General features: G+C 40.4%; 1 protein-coding gene across 2 annotated transcripts in view; it reads left to right on the top strand.

Annotated features, from left to right (window-relative positions):
* FRYL (FRY like transcription coactivator) overlaps positions 1-15,281 on the top strand; it is a 139,462-nt gene that overhangs the window by 102,200 nt on the left and 21,981 nt on the right. For both annotated transcript variants that reach the window (XM_080797035.1, XM_080797034.1), the window contains 6 exons: positions 2,538-2,735; positions 5,709-5,870; positions 5,994-6,068; positions 6,406-6,582; positions 11,119-11,322; positions 11,919-12,086. In XM_080797035.1, coding sequence (XP_080653161.1) covers positions 2,538-2,735; positions 5,709-5,870; positions 5,994-6,068; positions 6,406-6,582; positions 11,119-11,322; positions 11,919-12,086 — 984 coding nt within the window. The remainder of the gene's footprint in view (positions 1-2,537; positions 2,736-5,708; positions 5,871-5,993; positions 6,069-6,405; positions 6,583-11,118; positions 11,323-11,918; positions 12,087-15,281) is intronic.

The raw sequence follows: 15,281 nt of genomic DNA, 5'->3' as shown, positions 1-15,281 counted from the left end.
TACACAGATGGCAGCTCTCGTCACCTCTGGACAGTACACTTGTGACTCTTCTGGGCTTTCCTGCTACTCACCAGGTTCTACATAGTAAACAAATACTACTTTCAGAAACAGAAGAGCTCTTCGTAGAGTCTGTGTTTTAGACTTGCTTTCTGTGTCTGATACAGGGAGCCCAGATATATAGAATGCAGGAAATCAAACTTGTTTTAATGTAAATGATGGCAAGTCAGTCTGGTCTGTACTGAATTTCACCTTTGAATTACCTGTTAAGAAAGGCCTTGCTGAGCAGATCAGTATTGTGGATACGACTTATCAAAGAGAAAAACTCTGTTAAGAGCCTAAACAAATTAATATTTTGTTTCTACTCCAGTTATATTGCATTCCCTAAAGCAAAACTTACAAATGGAAATAACTTGGCTAGCAATGAGTTTTGTCGTAGCCCATATCTGAAAGTAATAAAACTGTGTTGGTTTCCATTATTCTATTAGGTAATCCAAATTCTTTTTATATTCCCCTGACAGTCAGTAAATGCAAATATTCAAAAAGCATAAGATTCCTGTTTATCTTCTCTATCTTCTCTCTCAGTGAGTAATGTTTCACCGAGTAACAATGACATATTTTTTTCTAAAGAACATTTCTCTTTTCTTCTTAAGGCGTCAAGAAGTTAACTCATCAGATATTTGCTGGGTCTCCCACAGAGACACATACCACATTGAACTATTCATTTATAAAGTGTAGATGCATTTTTTTTTTTATGTTCGGAACCATAGGCTCACTTGTCCACTGGGCGAGCGAGAGATCATAAGAAGGCATAGATTTCTGACTAAGTGAATGGCATATTACCCATCCCAAAGGAACAGCACAACTTAGCTTTCCCTAATGGCTGCCATGTTGGAGGACAGATCCAGTGTGGCAAGAACACGTAACTTTTGTAGAGAAGCTGGAAATGTGGGTTTTTCTCTAAAATCTCCTAATTTCAAAATGTTGACCCCAATTTCTTAAATTTTATGTGAACCCAAGTCATATTTAGCTGATGGGCCATCACAGTTAGTGACTTCTGCTTTATTCAAACATAAAACATTTCACAGAATGGAACTCCTCCTGATAATCTTTTATATTTCAAGCACAACTGCCAGTATAATTTATAGAAACATCCCTGAAGAAGTTTTAACTTTTTACAGTTTCCAGAGCTTCTAATTATTTCTGTCAGAAAAAAATGCCATAACTTTGTTAAATATAAACTACTTGTTTGTTTGTTTTTATAGTGACGTACGTGCTTAAAATGTCACAATATCTATGTGGACGTTTTTATAATTATTAAATATTTTGTGCTTTAGGCGTCCTCATACCAAGATGTTATTAAAGAAATTGGATGACTCAGTTCTGCCAAAGACGTTTCACTTGCTGTTGGTTATTATTTTAGTGACATTTTCCCCTCAGAATGGTCAACTGTGACACAGTATGTAGAGCACAGGTTGAGATGTAATTTTGTGACCATAAGTCAGAAAAAAAAAAAGCAGTTTTTTAATGTGTGTGCTTTTCAATAGATGGCAAAAAAAAACAACTATAAATTCTTTATTAGAAATTGATTCTTCTTTGGGCGCCTGAGTGGCTCAGTTGGTAAAGCGTCCAAATCTGAGAGCGAGCCCCGTGTGGGACTCTGTGCTGGGTGTGGAGCCTGCTCGAGAGCCCGTCTCTCTCTCTCCCTCTGTCCCCGCCCCCACTTGCACATGCACACTCTTGCTGGGAAAAAAAAAAAAGAGAGAGAAAAAGGAAAAGAAATTGATTCTTCTTCTTCTCTACAAGTATCTGTTATGGTCATGTAAATCATTTTTAAATTATGTTGGTAGAAACACACAAAACTAAAAGCAGAAAAATAACTCAAAGACCTTAATAACTCCAATAACTTGGCCTCTTTATCGCGCCACTGGCCAATCAGAAGACGACACAGCCACAAATGTAGGGGAAAAACTCACCCTATACAACTCAGTAACCCCTGAGAATATCACTTTAGCGGTAATGATCAATCAAAATTAGAAATCATACCGATCCTACCATTCAGATTTGGGCTTGGGCCATCAAGAAAAATCTAAATTTTTTTTAGTTTTTTAAAAATATTTTTATGTCTGAAAAAGAAGATATGCATTAAAAATTGTCTCCAAGACTTTAAATATTTTAAGTTTGGAGTCTTAAAGCCATAACTTCATGCATCTAGAAAGTTCATATATATATACAACCCCTTTGTTTACCACTATGGTGAGATTACTACATAGACTTTCTAAATTAATATTTACAAGTGCAAGGTATTCTGAGTTGGTAGCATTATGTATAGGATGTCTCATGAATCCGACAGTAGAAAATAATTTCCTTACGTGTTGTAACTCAGACCCTCTATTAAAGGACCTTAAAGTCAAAATGAATGATTTATAAGAAGTTTTTGTAAAAACAGTACTTTCATTGCTTACAGTGTCCACTCAATTTTTGTTCTTAGTTAAATATGTATTTGTAACTTTTATATGCCTATTATTTTTTTAAACCAGAGTCCTTACTGGAAGGAAGCCCTTAACATATTAAAACTGGTGGTGTCTCGCTCTGCAAGTCTTGTTGTACCCAATGATATACCCAAGACCTATGGAGGAGATCTAGGTTCTCCTGAAATTTCCTTCACCAAGATTTTTAATAATGTCTCTAAGGAGTTGCCCGGGAAAACCTTAGATTTTCATTTTGATATCTCTGAGGTAAGGTGCTCTATTAGAAATGTTCGTTTGTTCATTTATTCGCCCATTCAATAGTAGGAAACAACAGGTGCTGTGAAAATGGGGTGGGGGTGGGGTAAAGCCATGCCATTAGGGGAGAAGCCCTGTCATTAGGGGAAGCCTACATACTCTTGGGAAAATGGGTGAGTAAACATTGTGAGAAGTGCTTTGGTTGGAAGTCAGAAGTACTGTAGGAAGATACAGCATGTACCTCTACCCTGATCTGCGTGTTGAAGCACGAAGTAGGCCTTGACAGGTGTATATGGGAGTTTCGGGAGGGAAGGTTAATGCGAGAAAGAGCAGCATGTATGAATGAAGCCTTGTAAGTGAGAAAGCATGGTGTTCTGGAAATTTCGGCACAGACTGTAGAGAATGGAGGTGCAGAGTAGGATGGGGGGTGAAGCCGAAAGCATAGGAAGGGGCGAGATCATAAGGACCTTGCATGCATCATAACAAGATGGTTTTATCTTGAAGCAGTAGAAGCTCTTAAAGAATTTGTAACTGGAGTGGAAATAGTAGGATTTGCATTTTGGGAAATTCACTCTGGCAACAGAATGGAAAAATAGACCAGAGTGGAAGAGAGGGAAGTCAATAAGGAATCTGTTAGAATAATTAAAAAATAATGTTGGAATGTCTCTAGGCAATTGCCAAGGAAATGAAGAGGGTCGGGGTGGGTTTCAGAGAGCCTAAGGAAGTCCTCAGTGGGATTTCCTGGGAAGGAGAGGAGGTGTACTAAGTGAGGAAGAGGCATCAAGGACAGTCGCTTTGCCACCGAGATGAGTGTTGGTGCTGTTCAGAGAGAGTGAGAAGGCAAGGAGAACAGATCTTAGCCGAAGGGGAGGGTGATGAGGTCAGCCTTGGCTAAACCAACTCTAACACTAAGACACATAAGCTGCCTAGTAGGCAATTAGATTTTAAGATCTGAAGTTTTGGAAGAAAACTTGGATGGAAGTAATCATGTAGGATCTTCAGTGACAGTTAAAACTGTGAAAGGAAAAATAAAACTAAAATAAACTAAGACCCAAGAAGCCCAATACTTTAAAGAGAGACGCAGGGCCCAGTGCAGAAGGGAACCTGGGCCCTTTATTATGTCACATATTTAACACAAATCTGACATAAAAATTTTTGACCCTTGTTGGGAACCCCCAATTTTTTTCCCAGCACCAGAACCCATTCTTATTGGCCTTGGAGCCATGAAAATCATCTTTTAGAAGCCAAAGAAGGAATTTTTCAAGAAGGAAGTTGAGAATGATTAAAAAAGAAAGAAAGATCCTGGGGCGCCTGGGTGGCTCAGTTTTTAAGCGTCTGCCTTCCACTCAGGTTCCAGGGTCCTGGGATCAAGCCCCGCATTGGGCTCCCTGCTCTGCGGGAAGCCTGCTTCTTCCTCTCCCACTCCCTCTTCTTGTGTTCCCTCTTTCGCTGTGTCTCTCTGTCTCTCTCTGTCAAATGGATAAATAAAATCTTAAAAAAAAAACAAAAAAGGGAAGATCTGATCGGTTTTGTATCAATCAGGATCACATAGATTAAAAAAATTATTTTGCTGTTTAGCCTTGGTATTAGAATTTATCCCAGGTTTATGGGTTATGTTTTTTAGATAGAAACTATGTTTGTTGCTAATTTTTTAGTTAATATCAGAATTCTAGCATAGGGCATGATGGAGAAACTGGGCTTTCCTGTTCCTAATTATCTTGTCTAAAGCACTGGTAAGAATTCTCAAAACACTTGATATGCTTCATTTCAATTTGTTTCCTCAAGAATTCCCAAGTACCTGCTCTGCGTAGGCAGAGGGGATATAGTGGGGGAGCAGAGACGAATCACACAAGGTCCATAGGGCTCACGTGTAAGACAGCAGTGGAAACAAGGCCCCAGCACCTGGCAGATGTCCACATATAATTACCCGGACGTGTGGTATCAGGGAAGGCTTCCTTGGAAGTCTGGCATCACCATTAAAAGATGATCACGGGTTTGGTTGGTTGGTGAATATTCCATACAAAGGGCGCAGCATGTGCCAAAATGTAGGTCCATGAGAACATGGTGTGTTTGGAAAACAGCAACAAGTTAGTTGTGCTGGAGTGTGAGCTTCAGGCAGGTGTGGTAGAAGTTGACGTCCGGGAGATAAGCAGGAGCCACATCAAAAAGGGACTTACTTGGATGATACACAGATGAGCTTGAATATTATTTTCAAATATAAATTCAAGACACTTCACAAAGCCAGAATAAATATAAATGAGTTTTGGATAATCATAGAATTTTTGCTGATATAAATTTGGAAACGTTATACATCAGATTTGGAGTAAGAAGCTACATAGATATCTTCCTCTTTGGGGTTGTTACTTAACTTGAATATTGGCAGAAGTACATTATTGAAGCGCATATAGCAACACGTACGGAAAAAACACCAAAAAACACCAAAAAAACACCAAAACAAAAACGTTAAAGCTGAGTGATAAGATTACAGGTGTTTTTTTTTTAATCATCTTAATATTTTCTGAGGTTTCAAAGAGGATGTGTTTTATAATCCTGAGAAGACATGAGGAGGTGGTGGTTTTTAAAGAAAGCGGATCTCTATTTAAAATAGGAATAAGCTCTCTATAGTCTTCTCAGAGAGTCATTTTCAATAAAGCGAAGTCTCTGGATTTAAAAAAAAAAAAAAAAAAAAAAAGACATCATGGGCAGCCCCTGGTAGGCTCTTTCAGACCAGCATGCAACTCCTGATCTTGGGGCTGTGTTTTGAGCCCCACACTGGCTGTAGAGATGACTTAGATAAACTTTTAAAAATAAATTTTAAAAAAGACATCACTACCTTTGATTTTTGTAACATCTACTTCATGCTAAGTAATCTTTCACCTTTTGTTGTTTTTGGTTCTTTGTAAAAAAAAAATCTTATAGATACAATATTAATCCTTTCATGTTGGAATATCTGAGTCAGACACCACCATTTTTGTTTCTGTGCAGACACCAATCATTGGAAATAAATATGGCGACCAGCATAGCGCAGCTGGGAGAAACGGGAAACCAAAGGTCATTGCTGTTACTAGGAGTACATCCTCCACTTCTTCTGGTTCTAATTCTAATGCCTTGGTTCCTGTTAGTTGGAAAAGACCACAGTTATCACAGGTACATAAAAAACCATCAAAAGCAAAAATTTATAGAAGGATCAATTTTGTCGTATGTACGACAGCTCGAGAATTTGCCTTCTTGATCGGTAATCCTAACATTTGAATTTTTTTTCCCCCTTAGCGAAGAACAAGAGAAAAGCTAATGAATGTGCTTTCTCTGTGTGGTCCGGAATCTGGCCTTCCAAAGAATCCATCAGTGAGTAACCGTGACCGCACGCGTAAAGGTTTTAAAAATTCTGTTGTTCCGTGAAGAAATGGAAATGCCTCCAACTCCTTGCTTGCCTCTTCTTGCTTCCCTTACTTTGTGGTATTAACTAAGAATGAAAGAGATATTACTGGTGTCTGTGGCACTGGGCAGTTACGGTAATTAAGTATTCAGTCAGTTAGACGTTAACATGAAAACCAGATTAAAGCTCGGAGTTCATTGACAGAGGAGGCCTGTGGTGGCTTCTCGGGCACCAGTCCTCAGACACAGAGTGACGAAGCTGACAGGTGGCTTTTTTTTTGTTTGTTTGTTTTCGGCCGGGGCTCAGGTTGTATTTTCTTCTAATGAGGATTTGGAAGTCGGTGACCAGCAGACCAGCCTAATTTCTACAACAGAAGACATGATCCAGGAGGAAGAAGTAGCTGCAGAAGATAACAGCAGTGAACAACAGTTTGGCGTTTTTAAGGATTTTGACTTTTTAGATGTTGAATTGGAGGATGCAGAGGTAAGGATGTGGGCTCTCCATTATCATATTTATAGTTTACAGTTGCAAGTTTATGAGAATTAAGGATTTGACCATAGGATCTTTACTTGTTAAGGTCAATGTAAGGTCAAGAAGGTACAAATCCAGTTAAATGGGTACCAGGTATAAGAAGGGTACTTGTGATGAGCACCGGGTGTTGTGGGGAAGTGATGAATCACTAAATCCTACTCCTGAAACTAATATTACACTATATGTTAACTAACTGGAATTTAAATAAAAACTTGAAACTATATACACATATATATACATCCATAATTTTTTTTTTAAAAAAGAAGAAGATAACATCTAAGTTGGGAACAAATACGATTAGTACGATTAGTCAGTAGCAGTAGTCTGAAACAAAAGAAGAAAGAGGAAATCTAATTTTTAATTTTTTCCCCAGAAAATAAAAAGTGAAAAATGGGTTTCTTCCAAAGTAGGTCTTTAATTTAGGGCGTGCTTAGACTTAAATGTTCCACATGAGCCAAATAAGTTAATATGCAGCAAAATGATTTAAAAAAAAGGTATTAAAATTTATCAAACACCATTTTAAAGTATAAGTACAGACACTTACACTAAGTTAAGTTAAATTAAACGAACTTACGTGAGTACGAAGGCTTCGGCTTTCTAGAACTTTCTCCCGTGGCATATGACCGGTATTCTACCTGTGACATCCTCACCATTTTCTGCTTCACCGTGTAGCCAGCTCCCCCAAATGACTCATTTCATTTAGCACCGGAGGGCTTTCTCCTCTACACTGAGTCAGTCTAGAGTAAGTTGATAGTTGTGTGTCAGTGTAGGTGATTTTGAAACGGAAACTAACTCAGAAGGTGGATTTATTAGCTTACAGGACTGAGAGAGGCCGGAGGTAGAGCTTACTCGGAGACGGCTCAGTGAGGTCTCTGGTTATGTCTCTGCAGCCGGCTAGGCTCTGCCCCTCTCTGCAGGTCTCTGCCAGATGCTTATGTCCACAGCAGGGTTCAGAGCAAGTGAGGGTCACTTCAGAGATGCTCTTGTGCTGAAGAAGTGGAAGTGGAGAAGTTGCTCTCCTAAATGTTTTTAGCACATTTCCCATCATATGATTGGGCCAAACTGGGACATTAGCTAATTTCTGAGACAGACATTGTGGTGAGGAGAATAGGATTGTCTCGACTGTGTTGGTCTGTATAGGGACCTAATTCTGTAGCTCAGTCCCCTAAACTTCCAGCTCCTAAACCTGAAACCTCTATGGCACATGGGTTTAAAACATGTGCACTCTAAAATTTTTATAAATATCTCTATTCCAGAAGCCTTAATGGCTTGTCGTCTAGTATCCTCACCATTGTCAGTTGAGATGTCTTTCCCCGAAGAACTGAGAGTCACTCATATAATTGTATGCATTCATTAACCCTCTGGGAGGGATGTTTTCCTTTGGCTCTGATAGGTGAGGGGGAGTGAAACGTAATGGCCTGTGCCATGTCACAGCATTAGCTGCTGAGAGGAGACCGGTTTAGGGATGTCCTCGTCCATGCTTCAGCCTTCACTGCACCAAGGAGGATATGCACACGGTGGCCCTGGGTCTAACCAAATGCCTTTGCACTAGCTTGGCAATGGACAGGCTTCTATAATGGCTCACCACTGACATGTTCCCGAAAACCCAGGTTCACCAGAGCCTCAAAATAAGTATTGTTCAGCACCACGTAGGGCAGTGGCTTTTTAAGCTTTTTTTTTTTTTTTAACTATAATCCATAGTTAATACATTTTATATCATGTCCAAGTATCTAAATACACATATCTTTAAAATTCAAGTTTCAGGGCGACTGGGTGGCTCAGTCGATGAAGCCTCTGACTCTTGGTTTGGGCTCAGGTCATGATTTCGTGGGGCCTGGGATGGAGCCTCACTGGGGCTCCCCATTTAGCATGGAGTCTGCTTGCAGACTCTCTCCCTCTGCCATTCCTCCTGCTCAAGTGTGCACTCTCTCTCTCTGTCTCTAAAATAAAATAAATATAATCTTTAAAAATATATAAATTAAAGTTTCAAGAATATGCAGCCTTGGGCATCTGGCTGACTCAGTCAGTGCAGTATGACTCTAGACCTTGGGGTCATGAGTTTGGGCCCCATGTGGGGCATAGAGATTACTAAAAAAAAAAAAAAAAAAAAAAGAATATGCAGCCTTACTCTATTATGCACACTGATATTTCCTATTCTCTTCCATTTTTTTTTCCCCAAAATGGCAGGCCATCACCCTCTAAAATTGATTTCACATCCCCAATTTGAAAAACATGTTACAGGAAATAGGGCTGGCTTGAATAATCAGGCAAGAAAGTGTGATGGATCAAAGAGGCCTGCGGCCCTACCTCAAGGGCATCATGAGCAGCTTCTAAATCTTTTGTAGTTATTTGCTTTTTTCATTTGAGAGTTTAAAATTTCTAAAGGCAGACAGGCTCCTGACATGTTTGTAATGGTAAGGTTATTTATTTTGTTTGCCTTTTTTTTTTTTTAAAGAACTCTATAAATGCTTCCAAGTTTATCCCGTAACCTAATGTGTCAGTAGTAACAAATATGGCTTTTTTTTTCTTTTTTTTTTGGCAGAAGGGAGGGAGAGTGGGGGGAAAAGGAGAGAGAGAGAGCAAGAGAGAGAGAGAATCCTAAGCAGGCTCCACACCCAGCATGGAGCCCAACGCAGAGCTTGATCTTAATATCCTAAGACCATAGCTTGAGTTGAAATCAAGAGTCTGATCCTTAACTAACTGAGCCACCCAGGTCCCCCCACCTCAAAAATACAGTTTTTGAATAGAAATTTGACCTCAGTCAAATTAGACTAAAGATATTTAATGTAGTTTTTTCTTTAATTCAAGTTGGTAATTTGGGGAGGGTGGTATTAATTTATGCCTCATAAATTAGGCAAATCAGATAAAAAAGATTTTTTAAAACCTAAATATAGTCTTGCTTAAAACAGGGTAATAGGAAACACTTTGGTACAAAACAAATGAGACTGTTCATTAAACTTATAAAACATCCCCAACCTGGAAAGCTCCCCATGCGTATTCATTCATTCACCAAATAAAGATTGAGGGCTGTATACTATTATATAATGATACTTGAAATATCTTGTGGGAAGATAGCTTTTCAAACTTTGACCTTAGGGCCTCTGATAGCCTGGGAAACAAGGAGAGATTCCAGGGCCAAATGGGCAGAGCCCCTGGCTACCTGTTTTCAACCAGAGCAGTTTGGGTTTTGTATATTAGTTTTGCATGGTTGACTTCCATTTTAAATCTCATTTGAAATAAGTATTCCTGGGGCACCTGGGTGGCTCAGTTGTTAAGTGGCTGCCTTCGGTTTGGGTCATGATCTCAGGGTCCTGGGATCGAGCCCCAAGTCGGGCTCCCTGCTCAGAGAGAGAGAGAACTCTTCTCTCTCTCTCTAATAAATAAGTAAAATATTTTTTAAAAAAGAATTATTCTTTTGCTTTATTAAAAAAAAATTGAAAACCTCTACTCTGGACCATCCCTCTTGAGTAAAAAGGAAGACAAATCCTATTTGGCTGGCCAAATCACTGTAATTTGTCACTTCAGGGCTTACGAGAGAATATAAGAATTACAGCCTTGCAGAAGGAGGATCAGTTTAGAGTAACCGACACGCAGCTTACATAAACCCATAAGTGGCATGAAATTGAAATCTGTCCTATTTCCTCTTGACCTTTTGACGTTATCCAGGGTTGTCTTCTGATAGCTTTGATCTTTATCTTAAACTGTTTTATAACAAAATATGGGTTTAGCCAGAACCATCCTGCAGACTAAAATAATTGTGACCCTGTATGTTGTCGACTGAATGTGGGTATTTTAAGTCAGTTTTGCATTGTATCAAGTATTAAAATCCATGTAAATTTTGAAGATATTCCTAAAGTTCGTGTTGCCAGAGTGTATCATAGAAATGTTGTTTTAAGTGTCTGTCTCTGACTTCCTCATAATATATCTTGCATAAAAAAGTAATTTGAGTCACCTGTTGGCTTCCTACTCAGAGCTTAATCCAGAGCTTGAATCAGTCTTTGGGTCTGAGAAATCACAAAGAGTTTTCCCCTGAAGTGTAGTGTATATTTAAATGTTTGTCTTCGTTCTTTCTAATTCTGTGTGTTTTCCTTTTTGCTAACCAGGAACTGCAGGTAAGTTGCAGCCTGGTGTTGTGGACCGTTTATGTGTTGTCATTTGTGATGTACGTGTCTTCTTCACAGTCTCATCTGTGTTTGTGTGTTCGAGTAGAAATGGCCTAGATGGTAGGTTTAGTTGGTCCCCGGTCACACATGACAGAAAGTCCAGAAAACTATTTAGTTAAAACAGGATCAACCAAATCTTTTGATCTCTTTAAGTATAAATATTTAAGGAAGTTTTTAAAAGTTTCGAGACATTGAAGGGCTGATTGAAACTCTGCTTATGATGATGCATTAAGTGCTTTTCATCCGGGTACATGTTTTCCTGGTGTAGCATGTTTGCCACCTGCACACGTACCTGCGTCTTAGAAACCACGTCTTACTTTTCCAGGGTGAAAGTATGGACAATTTCAACTGGGGAGTCCGCAGGCGCTCGCTGGACAGTATTGACAAGGGGGACACTCCGTCTCTGCAGGAGTACCAGTGCTCCAGCAGCACCCCCAGCCTGAACCTGACCAACCAGGAGGATACAGATGAGTCGTCCGAGGAAGAAGCGGCGCTTACCGCAAGCCAGATCCTCTCACGCACGCAGATGGTAAACGGTCACCTTCCCAGACGGCGACAGTCGCTCTCGCTTTCCCTCTTAACTTCCAACCTCGTCATTACTCTGTCCTGGTTTTTCTGATTTTCATTTCACCGTGGGTACAATGCACGCGCTGAAATGAAAATTCGAAATTGCACTGCTAATGCAGCGTTCCGTGCGCGACAGGACTAAGCATTTACGTGGAGGCTGCGTACCCCTTAGCGGCTGAGACCGTCGCCTCTTCTCTCCGAGTGATGGCGAGTCTGCCTCTGAAACTAGTAGTACATCATATGTGAATTCAAACAATAAATTTTTTAAAATTACATATAGGACCAAAAAATAATGACTCTCAGGTCAAGATAGACATGGTTATGTGGGGCTTTTCCGTGTTGGTAGTTTTTGCCTAGTGGGACCTACCTTGTGTGAGCCGAGGCAGCACCCAGTCCATCGGAGACAAAAGCGGGGGCAGAGGTCATTGTAGGAGGTCAAAGAAGCTCTTTCTAACAAAGCTCCCCACCTACCTGATGACAGACAGTCTGTTCCTTGTGGCTTTTGTGACCATCCCCGACTTGTGAGCGAACTCCTCACTCTGCTGTCTCTCCCTTCAGTTGAACAGTGATGGTGCTGCGGACGAAACGAGGCCGGACCCTCCCGATTTACTCCTTCAGTCTCAAGATTCCACGGGCAGCGCCTCTACAGAAGAAGTGCTTCAAATCAGAGATGAGACCCCAAGTTTGGAGGCTTCTCTAGATAATGCTAACAGCCAGCTGCCTGAGGTGGGGAGAAAGGCAGGCTGGTGCATGGCCAATCTGGGCTCCTTTTAGCAGTCTGTTACCTCCCTCGCTTGTCTTTCGAAAGAGTTTTCATCTGATACACTGATTTGTGGCCAGTATTTCTAACCTGTTGGGTTATTTTAAATGAAGTAGACAAATCTGATAATTTAAAAAAAAAAAAAAAAAAGGAAAAGCTGCTGGATTAAGGAAATGACCTGCAGGTTAAAAATAATCTTGAGTGTTTGAATGAGCCTTTTGTGTTGCCGAGTATGATTTTAGGTCAATGGACAGATGCTTCCTGGGGGTGGCGAGCATCTTCTTTGGGGCTGGATCTTGGAAGGGCCGCTTTTTTGTTTTTTTCTTCTCTTTTTGCTTTGTGTTGGGGTTTATGTGATTGGTGCTCTGATTGGGATTAAAACCTCAGGCCAGCTGCGTTAGCGGTTGGTTAAAGGAAACCTTTTTAAAAGACATTGGAACTACTAGTATTATGACTTTTGGAAAGGCCTGTGAGAAGTAAGCCAGATTCCAAGCTAATGACTGACCAAAAATAAGTAAGTATTAGTTTTCTTGATGGTTTTTTTTTTCCTTAAGATTATTATAGATACTCTTTCTTTTCTTTTTTTTTTAAACTATAATTGCTATAGATTCATCATATGTGCTTTAATGCTTTGGTAACTATTAGGAAAATACTGTATTTTTTCACGGTTAACCAAACTAATGTTACTAGATCTCACTATTTTAGTTAGTTGAATTCTCATGTTCTTATTAGGCTGACAGTGTATTTTACATTTTTAACAGTAACCAGAGTTTGAGATGAAGGCATTTTGGCATTTTTTTCAGTGTGTGACTAGTATGGCTTAAGTTTAGATAACTCAACAAATACTGAGATTTTCCTGCATGCCAGGCATTGAGTTAGGTGTTTGAATAAGGCTTGGTGACCGCGACTCTGGGGAGTGCGTTGTCTATTAAGGAAGACAGAGAAGGTTGGGGAAAAAGGCATTACATTTCCGTATGAGAAACTTAGTAACAGCCATGTCCGGGCTTTGTGAAAACTCAGGAGAGGCTGATCAGCTGTACACTGGGGTAATGGTGGTGAAGGACAGGTTTCGTGGCATCTGGGACATTGCAGACAGAGGGACGACATGTGGAAAGACAAGGCAACATGAAATAACGTGGTGTATTTGGGTAACGGCAGGAAATTGAGTATTTCTAGAGAATGATTTGGGTAGAGGAGGAGGAAAAGGAGAGATGGATAGGGTCTAAGATGAGAAGGATCCTACGTGCCACACTGAAGACTTAGACTTGACCTCAGGGTGATCACGAGTCTTGAATTTTCACTGTTTCAAGAGATACCTGTTCCGTGACAAGCACCATACCAGAAACCTAGATGAGAATACAAGCCATGCAAGTATTCAGTGATTTAACCAATGTTTCCTGAGCCCCTACTGCCTGCTGGTTGCTATTCTGGGCACTGGGCATATGGCACTATGTGGAAAAAGGCTCCTGGTTTTCTGGAGCTTAATTGTAGTAAAAGGAATGATGAACAGGTAAGACAAATAAAATAAAAATAACATATCAGAAAGTGATCTTCCTCTTAGTTGCACTGAGAAAATCTAAGAGTAATGTGGAATTGGTGAGGAAGAAAGGTAGGGTGGCATTTGAAGTGAACCCTACGTGACAAGAAGATGTGGGGGGGCAGCGTCCCAGACTGGGGAGGCAGCAGGTACAAAGGCCCTGGTGTAGACGAAGAACAGGCTGGCCAGGGAGGCTTGAGCCTGGGGAGCAGGAGGGCTGGATGGAGGAGGAGTCAGAGAGGGGCCGGTCTGAGAGCCACACAGCAGGTAACCGTCAGGGGGTTTTAGGCAGAAGAGGGACACGGTCTGATTTTGCTTTTTAAAATCTCTCTTTTTGTATGTTGAAAAGGAAAGGAGGTTCTAGTACCCGTCACATGAGCTTGCAGACCAGGCGCCTGTCATCAGGGGAAGGCACCGTCTGGTTTGTGTTCTAGCAAAGTCTCTCTGTCGGAGGTGTGGAGGGGGGGCAGGAGGAGGCTGAGATGGGGAGATAAACCAGAACAGTATTAGCAAGAGATAATGGGGCCCAAAGGAAGAGTCACGAAACGAGAAATGTTTCCAGGAGAGGACCGACCAGTTTAGAGATGCACTTTAAGTAGACTGTATTCCCTTCGGTTGTTGGGAGGCTTGTTGTGTGAGTGTTAATTCCTAGTTCATAATCTGTCAGCTGTATCCGGTTGGGATCATAGCATGTAAAAAGGCCTCATTAGAAACAAGGGAAAACAGACCCATACTAGAAATACCCTCTTAACAAAAGCAGTAAGGTTAATGGTCGGGTGTTGTCATTTTGTTTACTTGACAAATGGGAAATCTTTTACTTTGGGTTATTAAAATAGCTATAATCACAGTAAACTTCTGATAGAAATCACTCATTTATTGGAAACAAATTGGAAATTCACATATATTTCCGTATATATTGGAAACTTATTTCAGATGGTTCAGTCATTCATCCAACAGGACTGTATTTGATGGCTTCTTTCCAAGACACTATAAAGTTCCTGCTGACATTTTTTTTTTCCCTAAAGGAAAAACACCTCACTTCACTAGGTTTATTTCCTTTATCAGTCGTGGGTTTCATTTTTGCCATAAGCTTTGTGACACAGCTGAATGAGGATGAAGGAGATATTCATAAACATAATATTTCATTAGTAACAGTTCTGTTGACTTGAAAATTATCACCAAAAGAATGGCTGTCCGCAGGAGAACATTAGGTATTTTAACCTAATGTGTTTTCCCCTGTCATGCCAAATAGTGACAGACGACCTCAAATTGCCCTTTTTAAAAAAAGTATGAAACCACCAAGGTAATGAAACAAAACCATAATTCTGGTTTGTTTTTTTTTAAAGATTGTATTTATTTATTTGACAGACAGACATCACAAGTAGGCAAGGAGGGGGGGAAGCAGGCTCCCCCCGCTGACTCGGGGCTCGATCCCAGGACCCTGGGATCAAGACCTGAGCCGAAGGCAGAGGCTTAACAACTGAGCCACCCAGGTGCCCCCATGATTCTGTTTTTTAAAGCAATTTCTTAAGAAGAGGAATTAACTTTAATAGGTGAAATACTTTAAGAATTAAAGGGAACATCCATTCCTAGAACTGATCGAGAGGGGTTTTTCCTCCCTTAA

The sequence above is a fragment of the Martes martes genome (genome assembly GCF_963455335.1).
Source record: "Martes martes genome assembly, chromosome: 2".
Classification (NCBI taxonomy): Eukaryota; Metazoa; Chordata; class Mammalia; order Carnivora; family Mustelidae; genus Martes; species Martes martes.
This window is presented reverse-complemented; position numbering and strand designations above follow the sequence as displayed.